The following is a 26,952-nucleotide window of genomic DNA, read 5'->3' as shown; positions in this document are numbered from 1 at the left end:
CATGGCCCAGATAAGTTTACAAGCCAAAAGTAGAGTCTGGAACATACTCTGGTCTTGGGCTTGCTGAGTGCTATCCCCGGGCCCCAGGCCGCCCCTCAGGCTGAGAACAGATGTCTATCAAGGACACTGGTCCCTAGAAAAGGTCTTCTCTGGCCGATGACTGACAGAGATTCTCCAGGCTCCCTCCTGTTCCCTGCCAACATTTATTTCTGGAGAGATGGTTCACCAACAACATTTGCTGACAGTATCCACTTGTTTCCAGCCTCTTCCCAGAACGGAAGAAATTACTTGATATCATCTTGCCGTGAACTGATCAACTAGAGAAGCAGGATGAATAAAACATTTCTTGGGCTAAAAGTTTTGCCCAAGGAGGAGGAGAAATGGGAACAGATGATGGAAACTTCCTTTCACAGAGTTTCCTTCCATGGGATCAAAAACACATTCATGTTTCTCAGGAAGAGACCTGCCAATGACTGAAGCTAAAAGCTTTTTTTTTTTTTTTTTTTACAATAGCAATTCTCTCTGCATTTGATTGCATTTCTACTGTAGTTATTTCTACACACATAGCCTTCCTGGAGCCTCTCTATTTCACTGGAGAAGAATCTCTCCAAGCTCTTGGAGGTCAAGACCAGAGTACTCTCTCATGACATTTGGGGGAGCGTGGCAGACTTGATTGCTAGAATGTTGTCACTGACTCTTTAACAGTATGAACAGAGTAGGCAGCAGTCATCGCAAATGATGAAAGCCGACAGACAGCCTTGTGGAAGGGGCCTCCTGGGGTGCATTTCAGATCTTGGGTTGCAGGAATTCATGAACCTGGGCTCATTTTGACCACCTCGATGGGTCACGATGATTCCACTTTCAGGAGGATGTGGAATAGCCATGGTCACGCCTGTTGGGTCTCTCCAACAGCGGTTTTAGGAGCTGGACGGGGCTGTTAGTAGCCACGAAGGGATGGGGGAATGAAAGGAGAATGGAAGGACATAAGAAGTGTGAGCTGCCAATGTCTCAGGCTTCACATTTGTCTCCTGACCGCTCAGTGAGACAAAAGTTAACCCAACACTATCCTGGAGTTAAGGGGCACTTGGGGGCAGGGGAGGGGGCTCGCTGGAAGCAACACATCATTTTCTAAAAAGAGGTTTTCTAAGAAGTTCAGAAGCTAAGAAGTTAGCTCACAAAGGCCATTCCAGTTTACAGAACATTAGGAAATCATCCAAAGAGAAGTTTGCTTCCACCTTTGCCTATATACATACATCGTGTACAGACTCAACAGCCAGAAAGGGCCACGAGAAGCCAATTCTTTAAAACAAAGTTCCTCATGAACGGTTTTGGAAAAAAATTTCTGATTGATGTTTTTACTTGATTGTGTCTTCCACTGTCAATTTAAATTCATTTCAATAGTTAAAGTAGGTTCCCTGTAATAATGACATTAAATCTACTGTAAATCCAGATTGCCTCCCCCCGCCCCCCCGCCCAGGTCAGGCCCTCTTCCTCTCCTGCACGCTCTCCCCAGTGCCCAGCCGGCCCCCCTGCACGCTACAGGCCTACTCCAGACTGAACGGCTGACTTCCGGCACGCCCGGGGCTCTCACTCCGTCCTCTGGGTTCTCTTGCCTTTTAAGGGATGAACTGTTTACCACTTATCCTGTCCCTGACAACAAGTATTTCCTGGTCGGCTAACTCCTTAAATAAAGCAACCTTGCATGTCTGTTTATCTGCTGAAATGCTCTGGAGTCAAGAAACGTAACGAACTGTTTCTGCAAAGAATGTAGATGCCAGCAGCTGTGGGGAACAGAGATCGAAGGCACGCTACTTCATACTTTGGCCCAAATCAAAGGTCCACACAGGCAAGCCTTTCCAAGTCAAGACCCCATGACCCCAACCCCCATCGTCAATTATGACTTCTCCAACCATGTGCAATATTGGCTGCTCTGTAGTAAACACCCAGCCCTGGGGAGCAGGGCCACACTTTTCTTTAGGATTCCTCTTTGATGTGAGACAGGCTTTGGATTAGGTCACGACTCCCTGAATTCACTGGTCCTCTACCACCTCTTCTGGTCCCTGTCATCTCCACAAACCCCTTTCCTCTCCCTCCAGAGCAGAAAGAGAAGGCAGGCAAATTCTTCCACAACCACCTTCCCCAGTTCCTCCTGCCATTAGTCCTGTGATGCTCACTCACCCAGGCCCCTGCCCCAGAAGCCCGCCAAACACTCACCTGAAGAGCTCCTCCCCAACCCCGTCCTGTGGCAGAGCCGGCTCCTGGGCATGGGCAGAAAAGTGCACTGCCCGTGGCCACCTGACCCATGGTGCCTCAGATGTCCCTGATACAGAAAGTCTCACAGACTCTGAAAAGGCTTGGAAAGGCCAGCTCCTCAAAAACGAACGCTCGTTCGCAGTCTAGAGGTTTCTACAGAATTCAAGAGCGAAAGCACGGGAGTATCACCTTCTTCATTTTTAGTGCTCAGCGACTCTTGAAAATACTTCGGTGCCTGTCTTCCCCAGAGGGGCTGTGGAACGCGCTGGGGCAGAATATTGGAGATGCATGGCTTGGGGAAGGTTGTCTGGTTTCAGACAACCTCTCTGATTTATGATGCTGTGGCTAAATCAGTGCAGGGTTTTGGAGAGAGACCAATTCCATTTGCTTACAAGTCTGATCCCGAGGCTCTTGGCATCCTCAACAACCCCGGTGATCATTTGCTTTTAATTACTATTTGATTCTACCACTGAAAGAATTCGGCTTGCTCACCCTTCAACTGCACGAAAAGCAGAGGGCGATGGCTGCCCTGATGGGAAACTCGGTTGAGGGAAACCATCTTCTTGGAGGGTTATTTTATGTGGTCTTGATTTTCCTAGTGAAGAGTAGCCAATTTCATCCTGGAAGAATCCTCCTAGCACACCTGATTCTCTTCAAACAGGATGCATTTGCCAAAGGGCTCTGAACCTCACAGCAAAGCTGTATAAAGCTTAGAAAAACAAGTTGATTTAAAGTTTCTATTTTTACATGGTGTCCCGTTTCCAAAGGGGCTGAAATGAGTGGTTTCAAACTCAATTTAGCATTTAAACTAATTTTCAGCCAGGTCTCTATGGACCAGCAATTAGAGGAGGCAAAAAGTTCAAAGAGGCGGGTGGCAGGGGGGGAGTGTGGTCTCTCCGGATGCGTTCCCAGCCCTCCTCCTTCCCGTTCCCAGTTCCCAGCGGGTGAGGCGACCTGCCACTGGCCAGTGGGTGGGGAGCACCTGGGGCTCTGCCTGCGCTGAGTCCGGAAAGGCACCAATGGCGAAGTCCGCTTCTTCCTTCTCAGAGCTGTCCTGTGGAGGGATCTAAAAACTTCCTGAGGACTCTGCAGCATGCTGTGGGCCAAGATGTTCAATGCCAGGGACAACAAGAGAAGAAGGGGCCCTTTCAGCTCCCAGAGCCATGCAGACCTCACTGGCCTTCGAAGGACACCCGTGGCCGTGCAGGCTGGCTACAGAAGCAGATGGCAGCACACACTGGCCCTGGACGGCCGCCTGGGTCCTCCTCCTAGCCCTGCCACAAGCTCTGGCGGTGGCCACAGCTCCCCTCTGAGCCTCAGAGCCCTGGCTTCCAAAATCTATTTCCTTCTTGCATGGTGACTCTGTTTGGACAATACAAGATCATGGCACAAAACGTAAAAGGTACAAAAAAGGTATACAGTGATGAGTTGCAGTCCAACTGTCCCCCAACTGTTCCCTTTCTCAGAGGCAACTGTCATGTTTCTCATGTGCGCTTCCAAAAATACTGCCTCCTTTGTAAATTTACCTTATTCTTCTCCCATGATTAGTTCCACACGATGGTATCACACTGTTCACACTATTCTAGATGATCTTCTTCTTCTTTTGTTTTGTATTTAACAGTATGCCCAAGGTTCTTTCTATCCTTAAAATTTCTTAAATCATGACCTTGGGCCTAGGGTTTAGAGAGTCTCCCTTTTAAGTATCTGGGTCAATGTCTTCACAGTTGCCTTAGTAGGGAGGGGAGGAGAAAATGAGAGGAGATGCTTCATGGTGAAGCATCATCAAACACCTGGAGACCCCTGGTCAATGTCATTGTCATTGTCATCCCTCCAGGAGACACCTGCCCAGAAGAGCTACCTACTCCAGGAGTGGGCAAGACAGGAACTTCGGTGAAGGGTTTTATCCAGATGGCAGATAGCATTCAGCACACTAATCCAGTTGACTCTTCTATTCTTACCACTTTATGGGAAAAAAAATCAAGGCTCCCAAAGGTCAGACAATGCCACCTCAGCACCTCGCAGCTGATGGCCACAGGAGAAGTGGACTCCAGGATTGGCTACCATCTCCAAAGTCTGCATTCTCGCCAGTTTATCCAGACAGTGTTTTTTTGTTTTGTTTGTTTTTGTTTTTTTTAAAAAAAGCATGTCTCCCACTTTTGTGTTTATAAAAATTCTAAGGTCAGTCTTACAACTATCATCCTTAGTCCTTATGCCAATGGTAATAACTCATGGTCAAGACATTTTTCCTCCAGGAACCACAAGTGTGTGCCTTTGCTCTCCCAACAGACAGGCTCTGTTCAGGGAGTCGACTGACAGCAGGAGAAATGCCTCCTACGGGCCTGGGGAGGGAGTGGGAGAGAATCTTGCAGAGCTGCAAGTCTTAGGAATACTGATTTTACATATCAAGCCTACTGACCGGGCAGCCACCGGAAGATCAGAGTGAGGGAACGGACGTAAGAAAAGAAGGGTATTAGGGTTTGTCCTTTTTTCTTTTCAGTCCTAAAAAGAGCTTCCATGTGTGTCTGCAGTTGAGGAAAAGGAAAGTGAACCTGAGTGTGTGCAAAGGACTAATCCAAGGTCAGGTGTGGCCGGAAGAGCAGCCAGACTCCAGCCCAGACAGCTCCGGGACGGCACCTGCCTCCTCCCTCAGACTGCCTCCTCCTTACTCAGTTCCCTGCCTCACTGCTCCTGCCTATTGGCCCTTCGCTGCCTGTTAGTGTCTCTGCTGGAGGGCGAGCAGACGCAGAAAGGACTGGGCTGGAGCTGCTGGCTGACAGAAAGTTTCTGGATTATCTGTGGGCCATTTTTATTCATGACATTCTTACCTCCCATTACCAGAGATAATTTAAAAGTTGGCTAGACCGGACTCAGAGGAAGCCAAATGTTCAGACGAAGAGCTCCTTTACCCTGCTGCTCTCTTGCACCAGAGATTTTGATCAAGAGAAGTGCTGTTCAGCTGCAGTGTTCAGCACCAACTCTGGACCAGCTTCCATGTGGAAGCATCTCAGGATGGACAGGGAGACCATGAGTCCTATCTGCCCCTCCCCCAACAGACCATGCCCTTGCCTAGGGGCCACCTATGGCCACTGTCCTCTGGATGCCTTTGTGTGACCCGTGGAATGGGTGCACCTTCAGCTTCTCTGCTCCCTACCCCTCCTGAGGAGGCCTGGGGCATCCCAGGGCGATACTGGGATGGAGACAGACCAGAAAGGCCATGCTCTCCCTCACTGCCCTGTTCCCCTCTTCCTCCTCAGCGCATCTGGAATCTCGAGGCAGAATGTAGGAGCCCTGACTCCCGTTTGGCGCCCAGAGTCATGCTGTGAGCCCAGGGAGGGCTGGGTCTGGGGCCCAGGGCCCCCGGTCTGGCTTCACCTCACACACGGGGACCGTCCCTGGTGAGGCGCATCCAGAGGAAGGAGTCTTGGCCAAGTGGGCTTCCTCAGCAGATTTCCCACAATTAGAATAAAGGCGACTTTCATTACAGGAGCTCACAATAACACAGATAAACAGAAGATAACACCGAGTGGTCTCTGGCAGGAGAGGTACTCTGGGATATCTCTACCAGTCATAAATAAGCTCAAAGGACTAAGAAAAAAAAAAATAAAGAAAGAAAAGATTAAAATAATGAATAAACCATCAAACAAAAGTCAAACAGGGCCCCTCATTTAGAGAGTCCTTGTTGGAGAGAGGATTCCACGGAAGCCAGTCGGATGGTGGCGGGGGTGCGGGCGGCCACAGGAGAAATCTCCCTTGACGCCCTCCCTGCATGCCCCTCCCTGCCTAGAGCTTCCCTGACTTCTGTGGTAGAAGATGGTGCTACAGGCTGACATTGGATCCTGAGCCCATGGAAAGGAAATGTTTTGTGAATTCCAAATATAATTACTGGACTATCATTCACGAAAAGAACATTGTAAGGTTTTAATTGTTTCCTGCCCCACTCCGTCCTCCCCCGGGGATCACAGTGACTTTACATTTCACTTTGCTGAATGGAAAGAACGTGGGGTCTGGAGAAGGCGGTCTGGGATCTAGTTCCAGTGCAGAACCTCACCGCCTGGGTGACACCAGGCAAAAGAGACAAACCCCTGAATCTCCGCTACCTCTCCCTTCTGCCTAAGGGGGCAGCCATATCTGCCTCAGGGGTTCGCTGGGAAGACCAGAAGCAGTAGTGGGGGTCGGAGACTATCAGCTCTGCAGCCTACAAGAGCACCCTTCCTATTCCCCTCAGCTGCCTCGCCCTCTCCCCTAGGGCCGGGATCACTCCTGCCAGTGGCATCTCTCCCAAGCATGGTTCTAACATCTCCATGTTGCCTTTGTGCTTTCCTTTCAGAACCAAAGATGTTTGTGGAGTGTTAGAGCTGAGGAGAGCCTTCGGAATATGCTAGAACCACCACCAGGGCCCCTAGCACACCAACAAGCCCGCTGCCATTACCCACATCATGCAGAAAAGCACAGCACCCCCATGGCAGAGCAAGCAGGTGGCCCAGCCGGGTGTCCGGACTCTGCTGCGGGTCCCTCCCTGGGCGGCCCTCTGCAATCTCCCCTGTGACGCTGGTCACCTCACAGAGGTCCCTACGGACCCCACCGCCATGCCTCCCCATGGCTCGCTCATCTTACTTCACAAAGACCTGCCCGCGGGTCCCGAGTGCGGTCAGCTGTGGGGTACCTTGGCATTCTGCAAGGGGGGCTGGTAGCTGGACGGCCGGTAGAACGTCCTCTGCGAAGCGTCCGTGTGGATGTCTCCGAGGAAGAGCTCCTCCACCAGGCGGTCCAGGTTGTGCTGCAGATATTGCTTCTCCACCCGGATCAGCTGCAGCTCGTGCATGGCGAAGTTCACGGCCTTGGTGCACTCGCAGCCGTTCTCTTCCCGCCACAGGTCGTAGGGCACGTCCCGCACCCAGGGGCTCCCGGCGGGCACGAAACCCGGGCATGTGTGGTTCACCAGCTGGCTGAGCCTCTCGGCGACAGCCTCTGTGTGGCAGACGACCTGCACGTTGTGCAGCTGGTAGTCGGCCTCGGTGCCCCCGCGGATGATCCAGGAGGCCTGGCGCAGGCGGACCTTGCCCCGGATGACCAGGGTGTAGGTGGGGCTGGTGCACCGGTTGCCGCCATAGTAGAACTGGTAGGCCTTGAAGGTGTTATTGTGGTAGAATCTGTAGGACCTTGTGATGAACTCTGGGCCCGACCTCACTTCACAGCTGCAGGAGGAAAAGGGAGGGAAGACGTTTTCAAGCCCAAAGGCAGTGAGGGGCAGATTCGCTATGGTGTCAAGAAACCAGGGTCACAGGCACTGTTCTGTGCCTTCACAGACACCCATGTATTGACTCCTCACAACGACCTAGGGCTAAAGGAGGTATCGTTTCCACTGCACAGTGCAGAAACCAAGGCCTGAGATTAGGGAAAGTGCCCCCAGGCCATGTAACCAGGAGAAAAACCAGACCATGAATCCAGGCAGTCTGGCTCCAAGCAGTGTTCCTAATCTCTCTATACCACAGTCTTTATTCGTTGTAGGAACAAGCCACCAGAGCCCCAACCGGCCATTCTCACTCTCCCCTGGGGGCCTGACTTCAGAGAAGGGTCTTTCCTGTGGAAAGCAGGAAGAGTGGTGCTGGCCTATGAAGGAAGGCTCCTTATGCCAGCTCAAAAAGAGTTGATACTCTGAACACTTCCGTTTTATGGTCCTTGTCTAGAGCGGGCGGGTGCCGGATGTCTGTCATTCTGCCATGGAGTCTAGTCTGGGGAGAAGTCTCTTAGGGGCAAGTGGAAATTCACCCTCTCATCTCATGAAAATGAATTTTCCCTCTACTGGGGAAAAGGGTCCATTAGTGAAAGCAAAGCTAACGGAACAGAACTAAGGGTTCCCTTTGTTTGTGCTGATTGACAAAATGGCAATGACAAAGTGGTTTTCTGCTGTGGCCTTAGATCAATGCTAGGTTCGCTGGCCAGAAATACATGGACTAGGTCTACAGGGCACATATGGCCAGCAGGAACTGATCACTGCCCTACATGAGGCCCGTTCCTATGGCTGCAGCCCAGCCCATACCAGGGAAGCGCTGGCAGGCTTCTTCCAACATACCCACCACAGAATCCAACCTCTGGAACTCTCCAGTAGATCAGAATCTCAGTTACATCATGACTTACATCCATCAGGTTTGGCCTTATAACTCTGCTCGAGTCTGTGATATATATATATATATATATATATATATATATATTTACACATATATAAAATATAATGATATAATATCAGAACTCAGTAATATACATATAGTATATTACATATATATTTACTATGCATTATTTATAGAAATTATGGTTTGAGCAGATTCAGCATGGTTTGAGCTGAAATCCCAAAGACCTGTTATTTTCAAAACTGCTAAACACTTCCATTTTTCAGTTAACACACTGCTGAAAGGTAAACATCACTCCAAGCAGACACCTGCTTCTGGGAAAGGCTGTCGTCTTACGTCCGGGGAGGGCGCATGCTCAGAAGACACTCGGTGGAACCGTGAGCCCAGCGTTCTGCAGAGAAGGCATGAGAGGGGCTGCAAAGGTCCTCCCCACTCTGAAGGAGGCCCTGTCCCGCGAGAGCCTGTAATTGTGGTCTGTTCGTAAGGGCCCTGAAGGTGTGCTGCCTGGCCTCAGGGCTCAACGTATCTCAAGTCCTCAGGCACTGCACCGGCCTGCCACGCCCTCACCTACATGTTGTCATCTCTAGATGCACCTGTTACAACCATCTTTTAATTGGTCATCCTCTCACTTTTTCTACTATCCATTTACTGCACTGCAGCCAGAGTGAAAGCTGGATCCAGCCTCATGTGAAAGCTGGATCGTGTCTTAAGCATGGTCCATGCTGCGAAATCCTCAATGACCGTCCAGTTCTAACCCCAATCAGGCCAGATCTGCTCTGGAGTTGTCCCTGCCCTCCCCGGCAGCCTCATCTGGAGCTGCCCTGCCTCACCGTTCCCGCCCCAGTCCCTCCACCGGGGTTTACTACTCCCCTGCTACAAGGACTCCTGGTCAGTTGCTTCTCCAACCCAGTCTTTGCTAGTACTTCCAGATGGAAACCTCGTCCCTGAGTCTTTGCACAGCTAAGGACATCCCAGCTCAAGTGTCCTTTCCTCTGGTAGCCTTTCCTGACCCCACCCCCGTCCTAAAATAAGGCCCCTGGTATCCTCCTTTAGCACCTGTTGTTTTTTTCCCTCTTCATAGTACTTCTTTGTATGTTTATTTGTAAAATTCCTAAAGACAGGGATCGTGTCTTGTTTTGTTCACTGCTAGACGCACAAAATCTAGAATGGTGCTGGGCACACCGTAAATATTTGTACACTCAATAAATAGGTGTTTGAATAAGATGATAAATTCTTTAAAAGTACATCACATTAAGATTGTGCAAATATTTATCATGCGGTTATTTTAAGAAACCCCCTCTTTGGGGGGGGGGCACCTCTGGGTCTTCATCATCTTATAAAAATTCCTTTTTTTCTCTTCTCTGTGTGCATTTGATCCCTCCCCAGGGTACCCGGGAGGCTGCAAGGGAGAAGTGATCAGATCCCAGAGTGAGCCTTGTTAATTCTCAAAAATTTAATGGGTAGGGGAAAAACTGCAGGTCTGCCTCTAGGCTATTTTTAAAAGCTCTAATGGAAGATAAGCCAGAGCTCAAACTGGGATAAATCTCAGCTCTGTAGCCTGGGAGAGTCCAAGAACTACGCCCTGTATGGTAGAGGTAGCCTGAGTACCTCTCCACGTACTCTTAGAACCCTGAAGCCATATATTAAATTACCAGAATATGGCTAGAATATTTAGACCCTCAGAAGCTTGCAAGTCATGTTTCAGCCTTGGTGAAACACAGACTCCTAATTTCACTTGCTAATGGTTTCTTTTCATACAGGAGCGTTCCGTAAACAAGGACCCATTCACTCACAGCCTGTGGTTAACAGTGGTAAGCATCATCTCTGCTTTGGCTAACCTTTCTAAAGTCCTGAGCTCCATGCTTTACCCACTGGAGTCTCAAAGTGTTGCTTGGTTTTTAGTTAGAACTTAGATAACACATGCACCATTACAGATAGGATACCGTCTCTGGGCATCTGAGAAGCCCCGAGGAAGGCCTTCCACAGCTGTGTGCTCTCTGGTCCACCCCGACCCTCCAACTTCCCCACCTTGGTCCAGCCCCAACCCTCTTACCCAGTGGACACCCAGTGGCCCTCGATCGCTGGCGGCATCTGCACGGTGATCCTGGCGCCATTGTGGAGATGTTTGAGCATGTGATGGCACTGCGATTCCTTGAAAGCCCTCCAGGCACTTTTCTCTACGGACCGAGGATAGGATCTGCTGTCTGGATGAAGGAGAGCAGAGCCCTCTCCCAGCCCTGAAAAAAAAAGTGGAATTTTGCTGAAGGGAGATCTTGCAGCACACAGGAGTCAGGCTGAGAAACGGCCTCCTTGACAAGTCATCGCCGCAAGTGGCGGGGGCGCCTGGGTGGCTCAGTGGGCCAAGTGTCTGCCTTTCGCTCAGGTCATGATCTCCGGCTACTCGCTCAGCGGGGAGTCTGCTTCTCTCCCTTGGCCTCTCCCCTCTGCTCCTGCTCTTTCTCTGTATCTCTCTCTCAAATAAATAAATAAAATCTTTTAAAAAATGATTTAAAAAGAAATCACTGCAAGTGGGAAACGCACTCCTACCCCACCAGGTTGATCACTGCCTCTGCTCTCCTGGAGTTCACATCTCAAAGGGGGATGTATTTCCCAGGTGGGAGAGCCAGGAAAACCGAGGCCCAGGGAGACAAGGCGGACTCCTGGGAGATCTCTTGTCTAGTTCCTGGCAAAGGGTGAGCTCAAACCTGTGCCTCTCTGCAAAGGCACATAAAACGGTGCATCTAAGGGAGCAGCTTACAGTGCAGACAAATGAATGTAACAGGGGCTGAAGAGAGAAATGAATATGTTCCAAAGCCACTCAACGGAGGCGTAAGAAAGGGGTCGGCAGGAAGGGTGGTCTTGTGCGGTGACACATTAAGGTGAGGAGGGGCAAGAGCGTGGAGACCAGCCTCAGTGGAAGGGGAATTCTGCTGGAGCGGAAAAAGGCCCAGGAATAACTCAGAGGGCTCCTAACTGACATCTGTTCCCTGGCTCGGCTCCCAGCGGCTCCCCGCGGCTCCCCGCAAGCCGGGCATCTTCTGGTTCTCTCTGTCTCTGGATAGACACCTTCTACAGGGCTGCCCATCAGTGGGGCATAAGTCATATACCCCCCTTCAGTGGGGGACGTGGGGGACATTTTTCCCCAATTACCTTCCCACTCCAGCCCCTCACACCCAGAAAGGCAGGGCTAATACAGGGTTCTAAATTAAGAATAACTCCAAGAAGACTACATATTTTTATTTTCCACAGGTAAAGGAATATTCTGACTCAGTTCATCTTCAGTATAAGCAGTTTAGGTTGGCAGACACTTAAAGGAATGCAAAATAGCCACCAGCCCCTGTTCGGAGGAAAGCGTGGCCAGCTGAGTTACAATCTGAAAGCCTACTCATCCTTTCCTTTCCTTCTCAAAGGAAATTCACTGACTTCTGCTGTTAATTACTCCTGAAGTAACTAACACATTAATAGGTCTTTACTACCTACTAAGTATTCAGCACCTTGTTAACCAAAAAAGAAAAAAAAGACCCAAAACAAAAAGCCCCTGACAAATAGACAAAAGCAAAATAAAAATGTACACAAAATAAATAAAATGCACCCCTCAGAATTGTACTAGGAAGAGGCAATTATATACTTTGTAATGAACATCTAAATAACTTCATAGAGAAACCAGGGCTTGAGAGGGGTCGTTGAAAAATGAAAAGTTAGACCCAGAACATGGTGACTCAGAGCAACAGGGTGAAAATCTACAGGAGAAACACAGACCACATGCTGATAACATTCAGATATTTAGAAAATATTCAGATATTGGCCATAACTGAGAGGGCTGAACTAATCTTCTGTTGGAAGTCTTTGGTACTGAGAAGACACGTGGGAACTCTGGGCTCTTCCTCTGAGCAGAATGCTGGCTGACCCTGGACTAGAGCAGAGACTTTGAATTGTTCCCATGGATCTTAAGTGAAGCAAAAGGCAATGAATGAGGGAGAGACACCCATAAGTATGATTCAACTAATTTAAAAAGAGTGAAAAGAGATTTGAAATGAGTGAACGGTGCTGCGTACCAATGAAATGCAACTTCATCACCAACCCTGCTGAGCCCAACCCAGAGATTCGGACCCCAGCAAGAATATGTGAGAAACATTAAAACCCTGAAATCCACGTCTGGCGTTGTCGGTGCTCATGGGCTCCTGGAGGTTCAACAAGGCCCTTCCTACCGGTGGCCCCTGCTTGCACAGAGGACGGCAGAATGACATTTCTGGGAGTTCTCTCCCCAACCCTCTGAAGCTGTGTGCACGACGGGAACAGGTGTGCGTAACTACACCATTCATCTTTTTCCGTCGGCAGCGCTGGCTTCTTTTCAAAATACAGTTCATCCTTGAACACCATGTTCTATGTGTTATATACTGTATTCGTATAGTAAAGTAAGCTAGAGAAAAGAAAATGTTATCAAGAACAGAAAATACACATACAGTACTGTACTGTCTTTATCGGAAAAAAAAGCCACATGTAAATGGACCCACGCAGGTCAAAGCTGTGTTGTTCAAGGGCCAACTGCACATGCATTTTATTAGTGCCTGCCGGGCCATGGAGTAGGCACCTGGACCCTTTGGCTATCTGGCTGTGGCACAAGGTAGAATGGCCGAGAAATTCCGGGGTGAACTGTTAGCAATCCCACCATGGACATCTGTCGATATTGCGATTTCTTTCATTTTTTTAAAGATTTTATTTATTTGATAGAGATCACAAGTAGGCAGAGAGGCAGGCGGGGGTGGGGGTGGGGGAAGCAGGCTCCCTGCTGAGTAGGGAGCCTGATACAGAGCTCCATCCCAGGACCCGGAGATCATGAGAGCCGAAGGCAGAGGCTTAATCCACTGAGCCACCCAGGTGCCCCGATACTGTGATTTCTGACTGAGTATTATCACAGTTCTCATGTTTTCACCCCCATTTGTCTGAGACCTCTGCTGATCTCTCTGTTGGCTTTGAACTAGAGGAGGAAGAGGGGGTTACTAGGGACCTCTATGGATCCCAAGAGTTGTAATTATCTTGAAGATGGGAAGCAGTTCCTGAATTCCCCTTTAGGCAATCAAGAAATGAAGGATAGGACAGCTCGCTGTCTGGTGGCTCAACCGTCTGTGTGCTCAATTACAATGTGGCTAACTTAAAACAGATTTGAATTCAAGTTATGAAGCACTGGGAGCTGGGGAAGATGCTGCTTTAAATGGGACACCGAGCGTGCGGCAAAGAACCATCATCATCTCCCTATCGACCATGCTATGTTCTAAAAATTGATTTGTAAACCGCTTTACACCCTGCAACTGCTTTCCCGTAAAGATGATAAAAGCAGGAAGGAGACTGGATATGGGTGAAGATTCTGGAGCTAGGCTGCCTGAGTCTGAAACTAGATCAGCCACTTAAAGAATTTCCCCGAATCCAAGACTTCAAGGATTATTAAGATGCATTATTATTTTACAACCAGTGACAAAAACACTTGCCGTTCAATGATGTCTGCACGAGGGTCCCGAAATCCCCCTGAATCCTGCACAGCAGCACCCTACTTCTCTGACATTGCTCTGTTCAGAGACATCTGACAACATTTTTTGCCTTCCGTTGCAACGCTTCTTGTGCGACAGGTAATGGGTTTGCTTTGCACATATCTCAACAGCAAAACAGGAACAGGGCCTCATCTTTTGGTGGGTATCCTCCTTTCTACATAATTGACGGTTGCAATGTAAGTATCTGCCTCACTGAGGTCAAACTTGCCCCCCACTGCTCTGCTCCAAGGCCATGCTGGTTTTGAAGGGTGAAATTTATTAAGTGACTTATGGAGAAAATAGCCAAGCACGCGTGATTCAGACATCGACTCTATTTTCAAAACTGACCTATTTGCAACTAGTCCATAGATGGGGAGTAACTAGGGGCCACATAAAGGAAGTGATGTGATGACAGTGTGAGCTGCTGTGTCCAGATTCACACAAGCCCAGCCTGCAGCAGCCCCCGCCCCATGACTGCTGCCTGCAAGCTAACGTGGACTGGGACCCCCCTCAACCCTCAGATGCACTTCCACTGCAGAGATCTTAAAATAGGGGAAGAAAAAAAAAAAAAAAAAGGTGGGTCTTCCAATCAATGAAACACACCATTAACTTGGTTACCTGAAACAAACAACTTAACCTCCAAGCTTCCGTCTACTCAGCTGTGAAGAGGGGATAACATTACCCGTCTCTCAGGATTGGTTTCAGGATTTGCTGAGACTGTCTTCCCGAGCGCAGACATAGTTCTCATGAAATGTGTTATTATTTTCCATAATGCTTAGGCTTTTAGACCACCCTCAAAAAGTCCTTCCTAACTAACAGTAGAGTTAAAATAACGGTAAAAGTCAGCCACAGCCAAGCTCCCTCTGAGCGCTGGGAAGGCCAGAGAGCTCAGAGTAAAAAAAGACACAGGGCTCCGCGACCAAGTTAACTGGTGACCCCTGTGCAGAAGAGGCGGGACCCAAAGCGCTGGGCTCTGTGGCTCAGTTTAACAAATACCTATTCACTCTTTGTATATTTTAGGAGCCGGAAGCATGAAGAAGAATGAAGATAAGTTTTTTCCGACCTTGAGGCTCTTAAGGGCTCATTGGCCTGAATGTCAAAGAACAAGGGTGGGGATGATGAAGGGGGTTTCTGGGAAGGAAGCTGGGAGTTCAAAGTCAGAGGAAGAGGGAGTGGTGGTCAGAATATGCATGGGTCGTTCCTAAGGCCAGTCACAAAGGAAGGGAACTATAGGGATGCTTTTTAACCAGGGGTGGAAGAAATAAAATCCCAGAACCACCAATACGCCGATCATTCGAAAGCAGGCACAAGATCATACGTCACTCGGGTTTCTAGGGACAACTCTGCACTTGGCCATTGCTCTTATGGTCACAGACCAAAGGTCACAGACACAGCAAGATTGTCAGTGCAGAAAAGCGGCAGCATAAATAGCCGGGTAGAATTCTACAGTTAGCATAGCTCTTCAGCATACAGTGAGTTAGGGTTCATACTGGAGGCTGATACTGCATTTTTTTTTTAAGACTTTATTTATCTGACAGAGATCACAGCAGGCAGAGAGGCAGGCAGAGAGAGAGAGAGGAAGGGAAGCAGGCTCCCCACTGAGCAGAGAGCCTGATGCAGGGCTGGATCCCAGGGCCCTGAGATCATGACCCTAGCCGAAGGCAGAGGCTTTAACCCACTGAACCACCCAGGCGCCCCCTGATACTGTATTTTTAAGGTAGAAAAAATGGGATTGGTTCCCTTTCTATCTTTGCCCTTCCAGTACCCATCACCTTGGTGGGAATAAAATTAAATGGGTCATGTGAAAGCCGGGGCTGCTGTACAGTCAGAGAAACTTGTCTCTTAGGTCTACAGTCAGCTGCCAAGAGTGGTCTCCAATATTTATTTAGTTTTTCTGGCATGGAAATTCTGGTTGGCCTTCTCATGAGTGCTACTTCTATGAAATGCCTTTTAGAATTAAAAGGCCATTTGAAGCGCCAAGTCTAGCTGTAGGAGAGGTCAAGGTTAACAGCTTTCCTTATCCCCCAGACTTCCATCTTAAGATCGCCCATGGAGTGCCCTCCAAGGACTTCTGGTCAACCCAAGGACCCCGGTGTTCACTGTGTCGCTCAGAATAAGTCAATTCCAATTTGGGACTGAAACTAGCAACTCATTCATTTTAACCATCAGAAAGGTTCTGAAGAGCCAGGTTCTGTTCTAGACATGGAAGCTGTAAACATTATGGACTGAGGGAGTCTCAGTTGGACCAGAAACCAGACCCCAAGTGGGCTTGTAGAGGGACTTGTAGGACAGAGAGAACAGGCTCTGAATTCATCCTTGGAAGGTTCATAGAGGGGCAACCGTACCTTGAATGCTGAATGGAAGTGGTCTGGGCAGAGTATACAGCATATCCAGATATAAAGTGGTGGAGAGGAGGGGTTCACGTAGGAGGAACTGGGGCTGGGCTCAGGGAGCGGGCCCCACGGGGCAGCCCACAACAGAGGAGCAGAAGAAGAGAGGCAGGCCCATAATCAAGAGTGCCACATAGCAGACAGAGCGCGCCCTTCACTGGAAAGGTGAAGAGAAACCACGAAAGATGTCACCAGGGTACTAGCACAACAGGAATTCCATTTGGGGAAGATCAGTTTTCCCAATTTCGGAGGTATGGAAACAGATGGGAAACAGGAAGATCCATTCTGAAGCTTCTGTGACGATGGCTCAGCATATCATTTTTGCCTGACTAAATGAGAAAGATAAGAGATGGGAAACACTCTAGACAAACAGCAGTAAATCTCTTTTGTAGTCTCTTGAGTTTTTTGTCCTGACCATCTTTTTGCCTGTTGTGGGGAAGGTAGATAAGAAGTTATAGAAAAAGAAAGGAAAGAGGAGGGAAGGGAGGGAGAGAGAAAAGTAGGAATGAATACTAATTGGACTTGTGCCAAATACTTTTATGTCCTACGTGTCCTAATTTATATGTCCCGTATGTCCTAATCTTAAATTGTGTAAATCCGTCATCCCGGTACTTAGCAATGCAGTACTCAGGGGTGGCAACTATTAGAATAGCTGCTGTCTATTATTTATAATAAATCTGCTTGTTATAGATAATAACTTTTTAAAACCCCCATTTAATTGGACTACCTATGTAACTGAAAGTGTGGCTAATCACAAGAGCTGGTTGCTGAAAATTTTGCCGTTTTATGTTGAACGCAGTTGACATTTATGGTCGATCTTTGATGATTCAGGTTCTCAAAGTGACTCACTATGAGGAACATCGGTGCCGGATACAGAAATGCGGGACCAAACAGGTAACAACCCTGTTTAAGCCATGAAGTGTTTTTTTTTCTTTTTTCTTTCTTTCCTTTTTTTTTTTTTCTTATAAGACCAGAGTGATGAAGTCTGTGTGGGGGAATACAGACACAAATCATGTCAACATATGGGTCAACTGAGGATTCTAGATATTTTGGTTAACTGAGAAGATAAATTAATTGGGTTCTTTAATTAAGATTTTGCTTAATAAGGGGAAAAAATACCTCAAAGGATTAAAAAACAACCACCATCCAGTTAGAAAGTGACTGTGAATTTGGTCTTCAAGGTGGCTTTGGGCAGATAATACCATATGTGCCTACTACTTGGATAAAAGTAAAAATTATAACAACAATAATAATACGTAAAGTTTGTTTGACAATGAACAATTTACTTTATGCACAGGCTATCTCATTCTCGAATGCCAGTTACTACCTAGGTTTAGAAAGTTAGAAGCAGGGAACCACTTTTAAATGTGCAGTATTCTATAAATTGCCAGTCCATGATACCGACTAAGCGGGAAGCTCTCCATAGCCCTGTTCCCTGTCCAGCAGAGCTCTCAATCAGGAAAAAGACTTCCCCATAAAATGGTCTCCAAGACTGGGGGTCTTAGGGCCTGGGCTCAGATAAAATTATGACGACAAGTGAGTATTTCTTTCAAGTAAGTGTGGGAGAGAATAGTAGACTCTGGAAGAAAATTATTCACCTACTGAGAAAAAAAAAATTCCTGAAGGCTTTAGGGTATTATTTTACAGGTTACCACTTATAGAGAACTAAATGAGATCCCGGAGCTCTGGAAGGCTGACTCACATGCCTGCAAGTGTGTGCGTGTGTGTGCACGAGTGATTTACTCCCAGAGAATAAATCACTCTGTAACAGTAATCCAAAATGACTGCAGAAAGACCTCAAGCACTATCATAATTGTCATAGTCTACTGTTCAGAGACTGAAAACTCTCAGGGACATCGATAAAAAGCCCCAGATTTCCCAAAATGAAAGGAAGCATAGGGTTGACCATTTAGGCAGAGACTGATACCCCAAATACAAAGCCCATGTGACCGGTGACCACTGACACCACTGAAGTCACCAGTTTGCATTCAGAAAGCAGTCCTTAGTATAGCTCTCAAAGGGAATGAACATATTAGTTTTGCTGTGGTCATCCCCAGCAAAGCTTGTTCCTAAATCCAGGGTGTTTTCAGAAAGTAGCCAGTCCAGAGACAGGGAGGGACTAAACAGAAGAGTGAAAGATGGGGGAACAGGGAACCGGTGAGCAATGACTACTTGAATGTTTGAAAGTCAACATTCATTCATTTACCAAATAGCTGAATATCTGTGAGGTTCTCCCTCACCTGTGGGCCATTGTTTTTAAATGAAAGGAAATGTGAAATAGAAGGAAAATATACCCCATGTCCAAATCCCCAATTTTTCAATAACATTTTAAAAAATTTGAATTATTTAGATACATTCCAGAGTTTCTCACCTGCCAATCGAGATGGGAGAAGCAAAAGCTCCACACTATTTTATATGTAATAAAATGTAAAATTAGTGGGGAAGGAAATGATTTTCAAGCATACTTGGGACTTAAACTAATCTTTGATCAGGACAGTCTCTATAACATGTAGTACAATCCTTTAAAGAAACTTTTTAAAGGTTAAATAAGCATATGGAAAAATATTAACAATGGTTGTCTCTGAGGAGGGGGTTCTGAGTGATTCTTTTCTCGTTCACTTTGCATGCCTCTGTTTTAAATAATGTGACATGTATCACTTGGATAATCAGAGTGAGAAAGTATTCTCAAGTTAGAACTGGTGGGATATGTAAAAACCCAAAGCAGATAAAATGTGACTGATTAGATTAAATGCAGGTAATTACTTAGCCATGAAATTGCCCTGCCCAATTAAATAAGCAGTCATTACTGTAAATGTATGCTTTACCATGGATTCTGCTAGATAAACTCCAGCACAGCTTTTCATGCTGTTGGAATAAAAGCCTGTATGTGTTGCAGACAAACTGGATTTTACTACCATGTGAGCAGCTATGCCTACCAAGCTCTTATTTTTATTTCCAAATTGTTTTTTGAGATAAAAGCTGAAAGATCTGCTCTTACCAATCTTTAAACCTTTTCATCTAAAACTATTTTTCCCTTTATGAGAAATATAATAAAGTCAAGATTTCAAATTCCTGGCTCCATTCAACCGTAGCTGCAAATGAGGAAATTGTCTATGTCATTTTCTTCTAATGCCACAGTCTCCAGGTTAGACACTGGGGTTGACATCCTGTGTCAGTTGCACAATTTGCATGTTGCATTTGTAGCGGACTGCTGCTGCCGCACAGTGCTCTTCAGCACAGTCGTGCGCATGTGCAGGTGTGCGTGGTGTGTGTGTGTGTGTGTGTGTGTGTGTGTGCGCGCGCGCACATGCGCAAACACACGTGCATGGTGTGCGCGGGGTATATATAGGTTTGGGGCAGTTTGGTGGGATTCTCAGCAAGAAAAGTACTACAGAGCATGCCACCCTCCCAGCTCTGGAGCCTTGCAACAAGCTTTCCTTCCTCACCCCTCAATATTCTTTGGGGCTCTGCAGGAAAGGGAGTATGGGCCTCCTCACAGCTCCTGTCCCTGGCACACAGTACTTGGCACAGAGTAGGGCCTCATAAATGTACTTGCTGAATGAATGAAACTGGAAAACCCTTACAGAACACCCTTAATAATTTTAGGCTGTTCCCCTATCATTTCTCTGACCTTGATACCCATCCCATAACATCCCAGAATAATTCTATCCCCGAATCAGAGCTACACAACAACCCGAACACATATAATCTTGACACAGTAAGAAGGTGTGCGTGGACAACGATGGCAGGGTCTTTCTTCATTTCAAAGCTACACGCGGGGGTCTATCGAAGACACGTCCTGCTGTGTGAGCGTTCAGCAGATGTATACAATCACTAACCTAGCTTTTCATGTTTCGAATCTTAAATGTTTTATGCTTCACTTTAATTGATTATATCAAGTTGTCATCAGTCTGTCCCTAAACACTATGTAATTACACAGTCATATCATCCACTTAAGGTTTAGTTCTCTTCTTGTTTGGGGAGAAAAAGAATGAACATTGTTATTATAGATCTGCCTAGCTGCGTATTTGAAGCAAGTCAATTGATTTTGCAAGAGAATATTTAACATCTAAGACCCTTGCCCCTCGTTATGTGCCACTGAGTCAGATTTCTTCTTAAGATTTCATTTTATGACCAAGGGAGAGAGGGTGCAGGAAACACAGTGCTTTCTTGGTTACAAAAACTGTAAAATGGTATTTCAAAGATTCTTATTTTACCCTATTTAAGTGTTTTGGCCAATTTTGTTGGGTAAGCTCACATTTGAAAATTTAGTTTTTCTTTCTTTCTTTTTTTCTTTTTTTTTTTTCCATTTTGCTAGAATTCCTTGGATGAAAGAGAATAGCTCAAAAGTGCCTTCACCTTTCAGAAAAGTCAACGAATGCTACACAACTAAATGGCATGGGGGATAGAACATCTCCCCCAACATCAGTTCCAAAACTTAAAATCAAATATTTCCATTAGCAAGGGGAGTCTGCACTTTGCTGTGCATTAAAGCACCACTTATTCTGGAATACCTCATGCTAATCTGTGTTTCTGGAGCCGGATGATTTTTGTGGCTTTTCATCTAAGCAAAGAAAACAGTGATAACGGACGTCTTCCAGCTGCATACCTCCGTGACATTCAATAGGTTTTATTTGGATTAAGAAATTCAATTGTTTTCAGAAGTGGAAGGAGAGGAAAGTAAAACTGACGTGTATACTTTCATGCCATTAGATTTTGAACTTGAGTCCTGCTCTACATTTACAGTTTAAAAAACAGCAAAAACAAACAATAGGCTCCAAGTCTGGCCAGAGCCTAATTTACTCACCAGTAGGACATAGGGGTGATTTATGACTTGCAATGAGTTAAAATAAAAGTAACCAACAAACTGAGCAAAGACTGGAGGCCAAACATCATAGTTTTTCTATGTCATCCTTACACAGAATCTTTCTGAAGGCCTTGTGTACTTTTTAATCTTATTAATGTGACTTGCTAGTGTAACTATCTATAAATGATGTCTGAAACTATACTTAAAGTTTGTCACAAATACACTCCTGACCCCAGAAAAATCTGTTGTTACCTAACAATTGCTACCATAAACAGACAAATAATATCCTAGGGTTAGTAAAATAAGATGCCTAGGTATCAGGAAAAAAACCATTAAGCCATTCTAAGAAGATTTCAGGTAATTTCCTTCAACTCATAATTATTGAAATATACGATTAAGCTCATCTGTCACTACAGAATTTTTAAATGCTTGTAAAACCTCCTATAGAGTAGGACACATTCATCAAGCCATTCACTAGGGTTAAGAGGATCAATACCCATTTTCAGTTAAAATTACATGAATCGGGAAAAATCAGGAGGAAAAGGAGAATACTCAATCGTTTCCTGGTGCTTTACATTATCCTAACGAATTATGACAAGCCTTTCTTAAATCCCAAGGATTTATATGTTGAACCACCATTCCATCTGTTTATTTTTTGTGCTAGAGTCCAATACTCCCTGCCAGATCCAAGGGGATCTGTGAGCAACTACAGCATGAATAATTTTGCCATTGCAGATTCACTTTGAAATTGGGTCATTTTTTTCAGGGTATCCATGTCATCCAGTTAGAATTTGCAAACGCCTTTTTCTCTTCTATCCTCTTCATCACCGTGCACAGGTTCTGAGGCGCCCCCCCCCCAACTTGGGTTAGAGTGCAGACTGACCCCTTCCTTCCTCATCACAAGGTTCTCCTTCTAGCACAACCAGGTCAATCTCTAATCCCAAGAAGTTCAGGCCAACACAGACTCAAATTGGGAGATTTGGGGCTACACTCACAAGGATATACTGGGGCTTTTATTACTATTAGTTACCATTCCAGCTTAGACTAGCAGGCAGGGTAGGAAGTATAATTACAACACCCGTCGCTGAAAGGAGGGAGAAAGCGTTCAGAATTAGCCAGTCCACAATGCATATGAGGACCGCTTCTGTAGTTCAATATGCCAAAAAAAAAAAAAAATCCATTTATGCCCAATTTTCAAGTAATTTCTCATGTAAAAGTCATTTGACCATCCTGTCATTTTTGTTTGCAGATATTACAACAGTTTTGGTTTTTTTTTTAAGGGGGACAATTTTCTCTGTTTCATCTCTCTCACTCTCTTTCTTCTGGTGTGTGTGGCAGCTGCTGTTTGATCTGTTCATTGGCTCTGATTTGTTTCATGTTTCAGCCAAAGATTAAAACTGCTCTGTAATTCTAAGCAGATGGGCCTAGGAGCGCAACCCTATAATTATACCTTCTCTCTTTGGCCCTGGAACTGCAAGCCTTCCATCCTGACTTTTAAAGTCTGGGATCACTAGGGCTCGGCAGACACACCTTGGCAATCAGGCAGGTCTGGCCCCACTGGACACCTCAGCAGGGCCTGGAGCTGTCTGCCCTGAAGCAGGACTACAAAGCAAAGAGCCACTTCCATAGCTCCAGGATTCACTGGCTCCTGCCTTTCTAGATCACGCAGGGTGGGGGGCTCCAGGGGGGTGGGATGGGGGTCACAGTCTGGTCTGGGTGCTAGCTACAAGCGCATCCATGCATTCTGAAGCTCTAGGGAGAGAAACTGACTGTCCTTGAGGGTGCTCATCTGACCTGCAGAGGTTGGGGAGGCTTGGTGGTGTGGAGGAAGGAGAGCCACGCTCTGGGTGGAGATGCTCCCTTAAATGTCAGGTGGCCACCATTAGGGAAAGTTCACTCAGGACTTCTCAATCAGCACAGCGTGTTCTGCGACCGCCTGCAGCGAGGATCAACACCACTCTCCCACAAAATCGGCCTTATTTTTCTCAGTGCAATTCCTGGAACTCTTTGAAAGAGTTGATGTTGTCCGGCTAAGGGTTTACTGGAGCCCCAGAGGAAATGGGGCCCACGAGGCGCAGAAACAAAACCATCAAGCAAGAGTCTGAAGGCAAACAAGGTGTCCGGGGCCGGAAAACCTTCGGAGACCGGTTTTCATAATTACACCTAGACTGTTCAGAGTCCCCTGCCCCTTGAGACTGCACCCAGTCCACTTAGGGGAGAGCCCCACCATCACACCGTCAGCAAACACTAGTCCTCTCCGAGGGCACAGAGAACCGCGCGAGGGCTGTTTTCCCCCTTAAATGACCACGGTTTCGCTTTCCAGCCTCACAAAAGCTTGCACCACATCAAGAGCCCCTCTGGCAGGCACTCTTGACACTTTGGAGACGGGATGGCCAAGCCCACGATTTCATGACAGTCCGCACTCTGAAACCCCAAGAGCGCATCAAAGTTTTCCCTGGAACTTGATGCAATCCATTCAGGAGCTAAAAGGGGTCTGTGTGTGAGCTCCGCACCCTTCCAGAAGGCAAAATCCAGCGGCAAACCAGCTCCAGGCGCCGCCGGGGGACCCGCGAGCCCCCTCTCCCGGGAGCGGGGCAGGGAGAGCGGTCGCCCGCGCAGGGACTCACCGTGAAGCAGGAGGGCCGGGAACAGGTACGCGAGCAGGAGGCGGCACAGACCGGACATCTCCAGTCCTCCTCCGGGACCGCCCGAGCCGCCCGCCGTCCAGGGACGCCGCTCCCCCGGAACGGCCGCGGCGCCGCGCGCGCTCTGTCCCCCCGCCTCCAGCCCGGAGGACGCGACGAGGCGGCGGCGCCCAGCAAGGCGAGCGCGGCAGCGCGGGGACACGGGCGGCCGGCCCAGGCCCCGCGCGTCAGGCGGCAGCGGCGCGCCCCATGCCCGGAGGGCGCGGCGCGGCGCGGGGGCTGCGGGGCGCGCGCTCTCTGGGCGCCGTCTGGGCCCCGCGCGCCCGGCCCGGTCCAGTCCCCGCTCCCGGCCTCCCGGCACCCGGGCCCTCTGAGTCCCTCCCCGGCCGCCGCCGCCGCAGCGCGCGCCGCTCCGAGCTGCACTGGCCGCCACCACCGCCGCCGCAGCTGCAGCGTCTCTTCATATTTCCCGAGCGCCGCCGGCGGGGCAGCCGGGCCACGGGCCGGGGGAGGGGCCGAGGGAGGGGTCGGGGGAGGAGTCGGGGCGGCGCCGCTGGGCCACCGCCTCCCGGGCCCGGGGGCCGGGGGCGCGGAGACTTGAAAGGGCGCATGGGGCACCGCCTCTCCCGCCTCCTTCTCCAGCCTCCTCTCCAGCCCTCCTCCTCTCCAGCCCCCTCGCCTTCTCCCGCCTCCTCCTCCCTCTCCCTCCCCGCCGCCGCTCCCCTCCACCTTCCCTTTCCCTCCCAGTCCTTAACCTCCTCCCTCCCGCCAGCATCCCCCCCGCCCAGCCCCGGGCTCCGCGCCCCTCTCCCTCCTCCCCGCGCCGGCCGGGAAAGAGATGCCCTACGCCATCCAGGCCTCCACCCCGGGCACTGTGGACCCTTTCCCTCCCCTCCGCAGGGGTGGGGGCACCGCTTGTGAAAGGTGTTCCGAAGAGGGGTGGGGGGTCCTGCAGGGCTGGAGGACTCGTGGAGGGCGTCTGAGAAAAGTCCGCTTGGAAGGACTGGGGTGCGTGTATGTGTGTGTTCGCACGCGCTCGTGTCCGGGCGCAGGGGGGAAAAAGAGACTAGGAGAGACAGGAGATTAGTGCAAAGAGGAGTTGAGTTCTGGAAAATTGCTCAGGGTGGGGACGCTGCAGTGTCTGCTGCCTCAGGGGTGCCATGTGCGGCTTCGCCTACAATCTTACCCTCGGGAGCAAGGAGCCCTGTCGCAGGCCCCAACCTGTGAAGGGAATGGTGGAGGCAACGGGAGCTCTTGTTCCCCTTCCCCTAGCAGGAGGCAAAAGACTTGTTGAAACACGGGAGAAATCTCCGAGAAACGCTCGCTGTCGGTCCCCAGGAAAGGGCACCGAGGCCCCTTCTCTGGTTCCTCCTCTCGCCCTGCCCCAAACTTGATTTTATCTAAGTTCTGTCGGCCTTTGGGAGTGGGGGGGAGGGGGTATGGTCAATTTTACAGTGGCTTTTAAGACCCAAAGGCGGGAATGGCTTCCACTCCCTTGATTCCCCCAGGGCGCGGGTACAAGCTGTTTCCGTCCAAGGCAGCTACCCCGCTGGGCTGATGGTGCCGGGGCTCTCTCAATTCTCTGGAGTCCTAGCCTCTGCAGAGCTCCTCCATGGGCCATTCACCAGCTCCCTGGAGGTTTCTGCAGGCTCTTGGGCTAAATGTCACCCCCTCCTCACACTGGGATAAGGAGCAGCCACGGGACCAGATGGAATCAAGAGAACATTTCTTGACTCTGCCAGTGTTTTTCATAAATAAAACACTTAAAAAGAATGCCTAATTTCCCAAGAGAGTTCTCTGCCCCTTTGAACAATGTAACAATTCAACTCTTTATGCTCTAGACTTTCAAAACTAGTGGGACCTTAGCATGGGTGTAAAACTTCATAAAATAGATAAGAATAGATTTGAGAGTTTCTACTTTTCCCTTCCTTCCTTCCTCCCTCCTCTCTCTCTCTCTCTTTCTTTCTTTCTTTCTCCTTCCTTCCTTCCTTCCTTCCTCCCTTCCTCCTTTCTCTTTCTTCCTGAGAAAGCCATGGGACTTTTCATGGGGTGGTGCTGATACTGTTTGATGTACTTCAGTTTTTATCACCATCATTTTCATCTTTTCCATCTTTAATACGAGGGGATCATAACATGTACCACCTGCCTGGCTCACAAGGTTGTTGTGAGGATTCCAAGCCAATGTTTGCAAATCTCAGAGATGAAAGACTCTCTCACTGTGGGAGAGAAGGCAAGGTTGAGCCGGAGTATACTTTTGGGCTGGGTTTGTTTTGCAGCATCTTTCTGGGCCCATTTTGTTCCCTGCCTCTGGCTTGTCCCCATTAGGAGGTTTGGGTAGCAGATTATGACTTGCTGGATTTGAATGTTGCCCAAAGGTCAGTCATGTTTAGAGCAAGAACTTGGTTTCCTCACGAGTGCTGGGCAGTTGGAAATGATGTAAACAGACGACTTGGCTGCTTCCAGCAGAACATTCGCCTTGTCACCAAGAACACATACTAGGCAGAGTTTAACTTTTCTATGCCTTCTAGTCATTTGATGCTTTTTAAGTCTATCAGTGAATATTTGAAAGAAGCAAACAAGAGGGGAGAACATTAGGGATGAATAAGAGACTGAGTTGATAGTAACTGAAAAAGGTTAAGGTCATTCATCACATGTTAGCAGAAAAATTAGGTCATGTATTTAGTTAAATAATTATTTGGTTCTGTTATTTAAGAAAAAGAAGAAGAAAACCAGCAGGCCAGCCAGTAATTGGGTGTCATCTTGACAGTCAAGTTCATTCAATTTTTGTTTTTCCAACTGGTTTTACTGGTGTGGAATAAACATAGCCAGAATGGTGTCACCAGTTTAAAATGTGTTTTGACAGTTTATTTTCTACATGTAGTGTCATAGACTTAAAGGCTTGACCCTCAACCCTCCCCATAATATTCAGCCCAAATCGCTGCTCCCAGAAATTCCCTCATCGCCTCCTGCCTTGTCCTAGCTGTAGGGTTCACACTCTGTATTCGTTTTTTTTTTTTCTTTTCTTTTTTTTTTTTTTTGCTTTTGCTCTGAGGGTGCTCGCTTCTGGAAGGGACTAATGAAAACAACAGTAGGAATTGCATTAGAGTGATTGTATAGTATGTGGCTAGAGTAATAGAATTGGAAGGGCCTTTTCTGGGAGGTAACAAAGTGGCAGTGAGTTCCAGCTCAGAAGCTGGCCACCTG

The 26,952-nt window shown here is 48.1% G+C and overlaps 1 protein-coding gene across 1 annotated transcript in view; it reads right to left on the bottom strand.

Annotated features, from left to right (window-relative positions):
* The window catches only part of APCDD1 (APC down-regulated 1), a 33,150-nt gene extending 8,900 nt beyond the window's left edge, over positions 1–24,250 (bottom strand). Inside the window, exons 1-4 of the mRNA XM_032310056.1 lie at positions 24,152–24,250; positions 23,731–23,988; positions 10,435–10,618; positions 6,917–7,448 (exon numbers count right to left, since the gene is read on the bottom strand). Coding sequence (XP_032165947.1) covers positions 6,917–7,448; positions 10,435–10,618; positions 23,731–23,988; positions 24,152–24,212 — 1,035 coding nt within the window. The 5' untranslated portion in view covers positions 24,213–24,250. The remainder of the gene's footprint in view (positions 1–6,916; positions 7,449–10,434; positions 10,619–23,730; positions 23,989–24,151) is intronic.
* Positions 24,251–26,952: the final 2,702 nt, after the last annotated feature.

Source organism: Mustela erminea, chromosome 13, assembly GCF_009829155.1.
Source record: "Mustela erminea isolate mMusErm1 chromosome 13, mMusErm1.Pri, whole genome shotgun sequence".
Taxonomy (NCBI): Eukaryota; Metazoa; Chordata; class Mammalia; order Carnivora; family Mustelidae; genus Mustela; species Mustela erminea.
The sequence above is the reverse complement of the archived record's forward strand: the minus strand, read 5'-3'. Positions and strand labels throughout refer to the sequence as shown.